The sequence below is a fragment of the Lipophrys pholis genome (genome assembly GCF_963383615.2).
Source record: "Lipophrys pholis genome assembly, chromosome: 7".
NCBI classification, from domain to species: Eukaryota; Metazoa; Chordata; class Actinopteri; order Blenniiformes; family Blenniidae; genus Lipophrys; species Lipophrys pholis.
Window position 1 is genome coordinate 9,214,247 of NC_137638.1, and position 12,023 is coordinate 9,226,269.

Sequence of the window (12,023 nt, forward strand, 5' to 3'; positions counted from 1 at the left end):
CGCACGCAGTCTGTGTGGTCAGATTTCATACAGTTTTCTTTTCGAAGACATGAGTTTAACTCAGTTGACAATTATCAATTTAAAAGTGGAAATACACATTAATAATCTTGGTTCTTTCCCCAGAAAAAATGGCTTAAATCAACAACTATTGAGTGTGTGACTACAGACAGTGAGATATTGTGATAGTAGAGATAGTGAGTGAGGGTGAACCAATGTGAGTCCAATTAGGTTAGAAAACAACCTTATTTAATTGTACATGTAAAGATGATTCGCATTGTCTCCATTGTGATAATAACATTTCTGTACATAAGAGAGCGATAAATGACATGTGAAGGTTTACTAACAAGTGAGGAAAATATTAATACATAATGTTTTGGCTAAATTATTGAGCTTAAAAACAAAAAAATCTATTTGTCAAATCTGATTTAGTGCTTACAAATTTAAAGTTTTCCCACAAATAAACACAATAACAAGAAAAACCTCACTGGTAATAAAATGTCATTATTAGTGCAGAGTCATGGCGGTGCAATTTTAATAATACTTGTTCTCATTAATCACTTTGCAAAGTAACAGTAAATTTCTTAAGTCAATACTTTTATAAATCCTTTTTAAAGAAGCGTCACACATACATTGCATCATGTTATATAATTCTGTTGCATATTATATATATTTCAGATAAAATTCAGCTTATTTGAACAGCATATCCAATATTTTCACATTTATTTCCAAAACAATCTCTCAGCAAAGCATTTAATACACCCTGTCAACAAGGCAATTCTTTAATGAAATCCAAAATACTAATACTTGAGATAATTAGGTTTAACCACATTAGCTGACATCTTTTTTTTTTCATTTTCATTTAACAAAGTCATCCCAAAACTAATGTCAGCAGTTTATCATCATCTATGAGTCTGTGTTTGTTTCTGTTGTGTTTCCAATTTGGATGTTGTGCTGCCTCTTCTCAACATGTGTATCCGAGCTATCTGAAGGCCGGGCTAAGTGTAGTAATGAGTCAGAAGCTATCCATCAGCCAAGAAGTAAATATGAGGTGTCACATGTGATTAGGACTTGGCAGGAAGTGAGTGAGTGAGTGCAGGTCTGACAAATGACTGCTTGTTAGCGAGGTCTGCCGCCTCAATAACGGGGCAATGATTGGTGCCGAAGCACTGACGAATAAGAGAGACAAGCAGCAGATAGTGTCAGATCCAGCGTGGAGAGTCACTGACAGATGGGACAGTGGGTCAAGTCAGGGGAGTCAGAGATGGAGCGGGGCGATGGGATACATGGAGCGACAGATGGAGCGAGGAGCCAGGGTGGCAGGAGGCACACGAGCAGAGTTGAACCAAAGGGAAGGACAACAAAAGGATGGAGGACTTAGACAAAGAGCGGCGTGTGCTTTCTATCATTTTACCTCAGGTTGCCTTTGTTGGTGGCGTACTTGATGTGGTTACAGATGTAGTTGTACATTCCATGGGCTGTGGTGCAGTCTCTGGCATCAAAAACCTAGAAAGTAAACAAAAAAAGATTGAAATAAGAGGCAGGTACAAAGAAATCAAAACATATATGTATATGTGCATTTATATATACGCTGAAATGCATTATAACTTCATAACTTTAAAAGGGTTCTAAATGTTTCAGGTACAAAAACCTACTGTCTAAGTAAAAAGCCTCTCACAAGCACCTATTCAGATGTCAATTATTACCTTTTGAAAATACTGAAAATCTGGAATATAATCAAATCTTGGTGTAAGGTAGAGTGACTTTAGAGATAACCAAGTGAACAGGAGGTGACATCCTAGCTTTAAGATATTAGAAGACATTTATCAAATGTGCTCTGTCACGTCTGCACATGAAGCAGCTTTAACCACTGTGTACGGGAGATCTACTTTCATCGTAGTACAGAATAAATATTTTTCAATTCTCAACAAATGTGTTTGAATCTCATGAAAAGTTTGGAAAACCACTTAATTCATGACCAATGCAGATTGAACTTAACAGAACAGAACACTTAACAGTGAAGTAGAGCACATGGCACACGTGACTTGTGCATATGTGAAGGCTCCATTAATACTGAATAATAAATGTATAATTTGTATATATAAATAATGCAAATATACTCCTTGTATCTATTTAACTGTTGATATTACTTGATGAAACAAACAAAAAAAAACCTGCATGTAAACAGCTCATACAGTTTGAACAAGGAGGATGTGATTTTGAACATAATGAATAGTACCTGCAGTTTGGACCACTGAATCCTTCCTACACACCGGGCTGCATTCCTCCACGCGTGTTTGGCCCCATAAATCAGTTCTGTGTCTTTCAACTGATAAGTTCCGGAAGCCTCGATCTCCTTGGTGACTTCCTCCAGTCTGTCCACATGAGCCTTAGAGCCGTTCCTGCAGGCAAGAAAACAAACATCCACTGGCAAAGCAGAATGACGTCCATGTTGCGTTGTAGCACAGCAGAATAAAAGAGTTGCTGCTGAGAAGACTTGTGGATCTCCGAGTATGATTTTCTGTTTCACAGATTTGGTAGTTTTGTGATTTTAAATGTTCCAAATAATCAAATATACAGTATGCTAAGTAGTAGGTGGAAACCCAAATATCAAAGTTAAATTATAAAAGAAAAGAAAAAGCCTACTAGCAATTATTTAATACATTTGCAGTGATGAATCCGAAGCTCCCAATCTGATGAATGTTGCTCATTATGGTATCTGCTTGCCCATGTACATTATCTGTGTTTTCCTAAGGTGATCCCTTGTCTAAGCATGGTGGTCGTTCGTAGATGTTGCTCCAGCAATGTCATGAAAGTCAAAAAGCCTACTATGAGAAAAGAAGGTTGAATTTCAGCTGACTTTCTGCTATTGAATACTATAACATCATCCATACTTGGCCCATCTTTCTATCTATCTATCTATCTTTTTTTTTTTTTTTTTTTTCAGTTTCACTCGGTTGCAAAAGCAGGTTGTCGAAATTGTGTTTGCCCTCTGAGGCTTAAATTCACTCTGCGGGCGGTACAGGCTGTGCTTGCCTTTTGATGGAGGTGTAGTACTGGTCTATGAAGTCAGTGGCCAGTGGAAGGAGCTCCTCTTTAGTTCTGACCTCGTCTGGTTTGCGGGTGTGCTGGTTGGGCACCATCACAGAGCCGATGCACACATTTTCAGAGCAGATTGGCATCTGAAAGGACAAACAAGAAGACAGATGACGGAGGGTTTTTGGCGGATGAGTTCTGCTCGGTTTGTTTTTCCTCTGCAGTGCTAACATACTGCTTGGGGAGCAGGTGATGACGACATATGGTACAATTATCCCGTAATGTATCTGCAAAGATCAACAAAATGTATTTAATCACTCCAAGAGAAGTCATCATTTTCAGATCAAGTGATTCACTCAGTTTTCTTTTAGTAGGGAACCATTTCCTCCAAGATTCTGATGCTTTTCAGATAATCTGCTCTATGAAATTGAAATGATAGCGTCTTTTTGCTTAATAAAAGGCAGTAGTATCATCAACACCCTTGGATGTTTGTTCATCTTACCAGGGTCAGAAAACAGATGGTTTAAGCTCAATAATGAAAGCATGAAAAGGACATTTCCTCAACCAGTTTTCTAAGAGTTCTATACTAATTCCCTTAATCCCAAATAGTGTCTTTAAGAGGTTACTCGTTTTCTTGCTGCTGTATCCTCTGAGTCACTCACACGCAGTAAAAATCTCCTGATGTAGTTGTCAATGCTTTCCATCCAATCATCTTTTGCCATTTCCTTCTGTCTGTGGGTCCTGAGCCAATGAGCACGTCTCAATGTCCTTTAAAGTTCAAGTTCGATTACCATTTCGCCCTCTGATAGGCAACCCATAACACTGGGAGATTCACCATATAGCCATCTACATCCTTATTCTACTATTGATGCTCCTATGGGGAAAACTCATAAATCTCCTTCGTTCTTTGAGTACTGCATGGACTTAGAGAAAAAGTCAACCCCGTGCTCCTGGTTCTTGGAAACCTCCCTGCTTTTGGAGCATGTCATACAACAGGATTACTTCCTGAACAGAATGTGGCTCTGTTGGAGGCCTTGATGTCCTGGAACAAGACCTTGGGATCATGTGCCAATGCCAGAAACATACTATAGGCAACACTGAAGAGAGTCGAGTCTAGACATCCAGACTCCAGGGCTTCGATTCGCTTCACCATTCATCTGGGTCATCTTCATGATGCTCCTGACCGGAGTCTGACCACCAAACTCAATTCAATGAATATTGTTTCTTCATTCATCCTCTTCAGAGGTTCTACCTGTTACCCCAAAGGTGCTTTGTAATTTGACACCAGCTTCACTATCAAGGCAGTGGATGCTATGCTGGGACCAGATGATATTTAGAAAATCCAAGATCACCAAGTTAATGGAAATGGAATTGGAAAAATCCAACAATGATGGCTTTCTTGGTAGTACTTAATAAATCTGTATGATTGTAGCATTCAAGATGTTGGCCATCTTCCAAAATGAAACTGTGATGAAATACATCTACTCAATTTATTCAGAGAAAAATATATTCAAACATGTTGGATCTCACTTTCACACTTTCAATGAAGTTCACATTTTACAATTTTTTTGTAAAAATGTTGGTCTTATTGGGGGGGTTCTAGTGTTTTAGCATAGAGTGCAGAGCTCGGCTGTGGTTGTGTGGTGCAAATTGGCTGACAGTCAATGAGAAGTAAGTCATGGCCTCTGGATGGATTTGGTTTGTAGATTATGGATTTCATAAAAAAAAAGCATTTGCTTTGTATATGATAGAACCCCACCCCTTTTCGGCGGTTTACTTTAAGATAATGACGCAATCTTCCATATGCAAACCCATCAGGCCACTGACACAGGAGCCACCTATTCTGAACAAACCAAATCCAGTTCAATGTTGGCATTTCATTTAGTATGAAACGCATGTTTTCACATATTATTCCTGCACTTTCAGCAAACACCAGGGTCTAAAGAATTTCTTCCACTGTATCACTCACATTTATCCGGCAGACGGGTTAATGAATGAATAAGTCAGTGAGTCACATATTGGTATTCTTCCATTAAGCGGAGACAGGAAGACAGAAAGCATAAAGAGGAAACACAGATTTAGAAAGAAAAAAAGGAATCAGACAAATAGAGAGACAAGAAATTGCTCATAGCTCAGAGCAACCTTGTGTGGTCACTTTAATATGATTAGAGTTGAAGTCAGCTGTCACTTCAGTTTGCCTCCACCAGGTTAGAGAGAGAACGAACAAGCTGTCGAGAATGGATGGTATGAACAACCGTGCAGTCGAACAAGAAATTTGACGATGACCCCGGTGGTGCTAAAATTGACTTGTTACGCCAAGCCACCCAGTAGCACAGCCCACACACTCGGACGTGATCCGCCAATGAGTTCAGAAGCTGCTCTGACCTTTTTCAACAACCCATACACAACACCACAGTCCAGCAAACCTGGGAAGGACAAAAAAAATGAAAAGAGGGAGGTAGAAAGTGCATCAGAAAGCAAAGTTTAAAAATGGAAAAAACAAGTGAGAACAGAGGAAAGCATGAAGAGAAAGAGGTAGAGGGGTAAACGGGGGGTAATGGAAGAGCACAGCACGGAGTGTTAAAAATAAAACAAAGGAATCACTCTTGCTCCAGCACGTCCGCTCATCATACTGCTCTGGGCATTCATGCCAGCCAGCTGTCCTTTTTGAAAAAGACGGATCATCCTCGAATACAGCCGTGTCTGTGATATATAATAAATCTGAAGATGCTATTACGGGCCATTCATTGGGATGCACACAACAGCCCGTCCGATAAGTCACCAAAGTAATTAGGCTGCTCTTTGCTGTTTACCAATGGCTGCTGTGTTTTGGAGGGCGAATGCTTAAACAGTGGCGCTCACCTTCTGCCTGGTCGTCTGGCTCACTAACAAGAGAAAGAAACTGTGACTGCATATTAAAACAGAGAAGATGAATGGTCGAACGAGTGGCTGAGGAACAAAAAAAACTGTCAGTGAAACTAGACTAAAACATAATAATTATTATTATTATATATATTGTTATTTAAAAATATCTCAGTTCAACCTATGAGTAATATTTCCAATCAAATGTACAATTTATTAGCATTTTGGTAAAAGGTACCTAACTTTAATTCGGATTGTAAAGAAAGTTTCTGAAAGCTGGAATAGACTTTCTCAATCTTCACATAAACAGTCTACTTGAGGTCTGGTGAGGTTAAGGGGAAATCCATGAAAGTTAACAATCCGCAGTTTTTACAGCTGTGCAACTCTGCCATTCCCACAAAAAATGGGAAGCAGCAGGTGGAGCGAGTCTGAAAATTAAAATTCTGCTTCTTTGTCTGAATGGAGATTCAGTGCAGGTGTCCAAATACAAAGCAGGCAAAACACTCAAAGACTTGGAAATGACCACCACCAAGTTTTACTTTGGGCTTGATATACTTTGCTGGATTCGTACTTAGTGATGTACTTACTGATATAAAGTATTGCTACATTCAGTAAAAGATATGTCTTTTCTTGGATGGATTCTCATGTTAAAATAATGCTATTCAAATTGTAATCACATATCCTCAGCTGGTTGCCATAACTTCTTCTTTCACTTGAGATCAGTGACGGTAATAAGGCTGTACGGATGCTCCACACGTGCGGAAGGTCATGATTGTCATGTTAGAGGCTAAAATCTATTCAAATGAAAGCTGACAGGCAGCTACCACATTCATGTGTGAAGCATCTTCAGAAAGCAGCAACAATGCAGTGTCGTGATAAACGCGATGAGACTGCAACATACTGAGGCAACATCATGAGCCTTTCTAAGAAATCATCAATAATCTATAACGTGAAAGAAAATACTGTCAAGTCATTTTTTCTGTCTAATGGGTGAGTTTATCTTCACCCATTAGGCTCAGTTACAAAGTTTTAGAATATAATGTGTATCTGCAAAATTAGGAATGACTTAACTTTGAAAGGAGATAAGTGGTTTTGCACATGACTACTCATACTGCCTCAAAGTTTGACTTATCCGTAAACACTTTCTTTCATACCATCAACTATAAACACATCTTATATTTACACAAACTGCAACATCTCGATATGCAACAATGTCAACTTTCCTTTTACAAGCCAAGTGAAAGTTTTACAACTGTTCTAATCATTTTCTTTTAAAATGTTTATTTCCATTTAACATGCCACTGAATTTTTTTTTTAATTTCTTCAGTCTCTTAAGAGACGTTTACACTGTGTTTACACTGCAGCAGCGGACACAGAGACAACGATGTAGTTAGTATGCCGGGCCACTGGTGGGCACTGTTGCTTGATTTTGTTATGAAACTACACAGATGTATGTGCAGAGAACAACACACTATAAACGTGAAGAAAATGGAGAGCACCCGACATCCACATGGACTGATGATGCATCGGCTGCTATCAGGGGTGAGTCTCAACTATTAAACTACTGATCTGGACGATAAAACTAGAATATAGACCGCGGCCGCCATGTTTGTTTACAACTGAATGAGCAGGAGGGAGAGGGAGAGATGTGCATGCGCAGTAACAGGCTCTGTAGCCTCTGGACAGTCTCTGCAGGAGGGATTTGCGCCGTGAAACAATCTTTCCACCTTGGGAGCCAGATTAAAAACTTTGCAGATACAGTGCATCCGCAAACTTTGCCATGTAAACGGACGCCCCAAAAGTGACGAAAGTTTTGCGGATACACTCGAATTCGTTGTCTTGTAAACGGGGCGTGAATCGCTGCTACTTTGTATGCGCACAGCAGCCATAGTAAGTTGTTCTTGTACACATGCTCAGTAGACAATAACAATAATAGCTGCCGCCAGAGTGACATAACTCCCAGCTGATATTCGCCAGGGACTTGGTAACTCTGAAGTTGAGAGTCACCAGGAATAGCAATCCAACTTGGCCGTCTGTCCATACGAATGTCTGTGTACTCTCCATTGTTAATATTTATACTGTGTTGTGTGCGTGTGTGCTTTGAGTTTGAAAATTCTCTTTGCTGAAGAAAACATGTGAATGTCATGAATTTAACTCATCCCATAACTTATTTTTAGCAACATTAGGTTGTGCTATCTCCTGTGTCGGCCTATAAACATGAGTCATCCCTACAGCACCACAATGGGTAAAAATAATCCACATCTATTATACAGGGAGCTTTGAACGCGTGGCGAAGTGAGTAAATTTGCACACAGCTTTGATTGTACATAATGCAGGAGAAAATGTCATTCTTTGTAATGTTGTAAAAGTAGCGAAGACATGATGAATGAAGTGGCTTTGTTATGGTAGCTATGCTACATATTCATGAATACATCAAGCACTTCGGGGCAGAAACATCCACTCCACACGGTGTGTTTAATATCTCTGTACTGTCCTCTGAAAATACTGAGGCAATGTGTGGCCAGGTGAGTCACTGTATGACCATGTGACCTGTACCCAAACGGCGTATCAGTGATACATTGGTTCTTTTTTTGTTTTTAACTCTGGATTCATTGTTTCATAAGCTTTACCCGGATTTACCTAACTCCCCCTCTTTCAGGCTAAATACTAACGAGCTGAATCACCAACAGTTCAGGCAGGAGCTCTGTAATGTATGAATAGTTAGTGAGAAGCAGAGAAAAGGCATGCCACACTGTGCTATTATTCTTCAATCTACTTGACTTGCAAATGATGTGTTGGCAAGTCTGCAGGCGACATGGTTTGCTCAGTCAACCACCACACTGGGTTTGATGTTCATCGGAGCCTCCGAGATGCATTTACAGTCAGAGATATGCGATCTGTCACCTCTCTTAGTCGACCTAGAGCATGAAGACGTCGGCCTGTCAAAGATGTGTCCAGTTTGCCATTGTGACACACAGAACGTTGTCTTCATGCTTTAACGTTGACTCAACAAATGATATTAAGTTCGACGACCTCAACATAGTCTTATCAACAGTTCTGGCTACACCATATTTGCAAGGTAAATTTTACTCTACAATTTCTGTGTCTGATATTGTGATTTTTGACCAAAATTTCAAGCTTTATCCATAATAAATGCAGCTCTTTACCTAATATAACTTATCTTCTGGGGAGCAGAACCTAACCTGCAGTGCATGGAGGTCTTTCTGTGTTGACATTGCATGTTCCCCCTGTGCATGTCTATGCATATTCTCATCCAGCCGGGTGAAGCTACTTGGATAAGGGGGAAAACTTATTCCAAGACATTAGACCAAGTCCAGCTGATCTAATTCAATTTGCTTTGAGACCTTGCTGCGCATGCATGGGATTTTTCCCAGGTATTCCCGTTGCCTCCTAAAATACAAAAACATGCATTTGAGGTCAACTGTTCTCGTCAAAATGTCCTGTGTTTCTCTGTTTTTGCCCTGTAATGGACTGGTGACCTGTCCAGTTGCATCCTCTGCCGTCATCCATAGCCGGCTGGGATTAGTTCTGCGCCTGCAACTTTGAGATTGGAAAAAGTTGACCAGAAGATAAATGATTGGTCAATAGGCCATGCATGAAATTAATCAGCTGGAAAAAGAAATGAAAATAAAACTTCTGGTTTGAAAGTCAGAACAACAACTAACAGCAGCAAACTGAACTGAATTTTAAACAGTTGTGGGGTTGTTTTATTTGCTGCTGAGGTAAATATTGTGCTTCATTGCATTAGAATTGCATCATAAAGGTAACTCTGTTTTCTGCTTACTTGGTGTCATTCGGTTTAATCCTTTTATATTCAGTGAAAAGTTTCAGGACTTGAGAAAACAATTGCATCTCATGGCTTTAATTCTGGCATGGAAACATTGGTTTGAATAAAACGACTTGACGCTGCCATTCGGATATTTCTTTGTCTTTCTGTTTTGTCAAACTGTTTAGGAGTTCCCATGTGCCTTACCTTGCTGGAGCTGTGGTGAAGGGTGTCACTGTAAATGGTGCCGGTCTCCCAGTTCTTGATCTTTATAAAGCGTGGGCATTTGGAGGGGCTGCCATTCTGCAGTGACTTGATGGGCGAGGTCCTGCCCTGGGCTGGAAGCTGGAAAAAGCACAGATTAACAAGCGGGTGAATACTTAATGCTTTTGGACTGCATCTGGTGAGTGAGTCGTGACCTTTGTGACTACTTTTGCTCACAACTGACAGACAAACTGAGCTAAAGTGGAAAAATGACATTTTCGCCCAACTGAGTACAACCACTGAACATTGACGTGAAAACTTTAACAGAAGAATGACTTTACCAATATCTAACTTTCTCTGAGGACTCAAGCGTTTTATTCTCAAAAGTAAATTGGTTTACCGTTGAGCTCAATTCTTTCACATTCAGACTTTGTGCCCAGAAACCATTTACATCCACTTCTGTTTTATTTTCCACTCCAGGATAAAGGCAATCAGCTTGTAACAGCAGGTTAATGGGAGCTACCTCCCGGCTCTCTGTGTTTTCCAATACTGTAACTATTGACTGATGAATGGCTGCAATTTAACCCCAAAGCCAACTGTAAGTGTTCCTGGAGGAAGGCAGCGAGTGATTGCCTAAGATCAGGGGAATCAATGTCACATCTTGGAAGCTCTTTCATCATCTCGCACTGCATTGTTGATCGTACAGTGGAGCAGCTTCTGAACAACAGTGACACAATCATCATGCCTGGCTGGAAGATGAATACCAGCAGAGTCACACCGGTAGAGCCTCATTGTCATTTTGTATCCTCTCAAATAGCGGTGAGGAATGAGGAAGCTTGAATTGAGTTTGATTTTACACACACACACACACACACACACACACACACACACACACACACACACACACACACACACACACACACACACACACACACACACACACACACACTGCATTCAGACTCCAACAGCAGCAACCCTCCACTATGCAGCTCAGATATGACACATGGTTATCACCGGGGTTGTGGACACGAAGGAAGTTCAATGTACCGTGAAGAGAATCTCACTCATCGAGGCGATGAAACTCAGATGTGAAGAATTAAGGCCTTTTGACATAAAAAGACAAGCAGTTGTGTGTTACTTGACTATGAGGACCGCCACTCGCTGCCTGGAAGATGGCTTTGGCATTTACGTTCAAGCAGACTTTTTTTTTCCCATTTCTCAAAACCCGGTTTTTATAAAAACACTATAGATGTCAGTGTACTTTAGTGTACCATTTATACAAAAGCACTGGTGCTCCTCTTAAAATTTTACTTTAAAAGGAATGTATTAACCATTCAGATGAGAACAGTTCTATTTATCCGTACATATGGGCAAGGAGGCTTAATCCCACTTTTGGTTAAGAGGTTCCCCAGTTGGCATCTGCTCATTGAGTGGTGTTGTGCTCAATTTTTTTTGAGGTGTAGGTGAAAGCATACACTAAATAAAATTGTCGGATTGCGGCTGACTTAATAATATTTTGGTAAATATTGATGTGTGAACATGGTTTGGAGCAGGGATGTCGAACACAATCCTTGACACGTGTCATAATATATGGGTTAAAACCTATTGCAGAAATGATAAACTCCTCTCTATCTCCTCTCTGTGAAACGATTTGCAAACTGGTTGTCATAATTTAGACAAAACAGCAACAAAAGTAAGCTTATGTATTTATTTGTGTAATTGTCAGTTTTATTTATTTGTGTGTGCCTAGTGCATTGGAATAAACTTAGGGTAAACTGCTTCAAAAAAAAAATTTCTTGTTGAAAAATTAAAGATAGTTCATTGGTTTTGTAATTTTGAAGAGATTATGTCAAATAAAAGTCTAAACTGACATGTGGGCTTTGATATGCTAAAACCATCTGCTTCTTTCAACAGATTTTGGTTTGAACACATTAAACAGCTTCAGTTATTTGAAATCAACACATTTGTTAATTCCAGATGGCATCATTACAGCTCAATTATCAACTGATGACCTGAAGTAGCCACTCTCCGGCTGAAGTTACCGTGGAAATTGATTGGATTGAGTTTGTATCGTGAATACTGGAGCCTGTAGCGGCAATCCAAACTGTACATTCACGACTAGTTCCAGTTCCTGCAG

At 39.9% G+C, this 12,023-nt stretch overlaps 1 protein-coding gene across 1 annotated transcript in view; it reads right to left on the reverse strand.

Moving 5' to 3' along the window:
- Positions 1 to 12,023, reverse strand: part of nos1 (nitric oxide synthase 1 (neuronal)) — a gene marked incomplete at its 3' end in the record, with an annotated part of 47,968 nt that overhangs the window by 24,494 nt on the left and 11,451 nt on the right. The window contains exons 3-6 of the mRNA XM_080466778.1: positions 9,890 to 10,027; positions 3,034 to 3,179; positions 2,237 to 2,399; positions 1,412 to 1,503 (exon numbers count right to left, since the gene is read on the reverse strand). Of these exons, the coding sequence (XP_080322904.1) occupies positions 1,412 to 1,503; positions 2,237 to 2,399; positions 3,034 to 3,179; positions 9,890 to 10,027 (539 nt within the window). The remainder of the gene's footprint in view (positions 1 to 1,411; positions 1,504 to 2,236; positions 2,400 to 3,033; positions 3,180 to 9,889; positions 10,028 to 12,023) is intronic.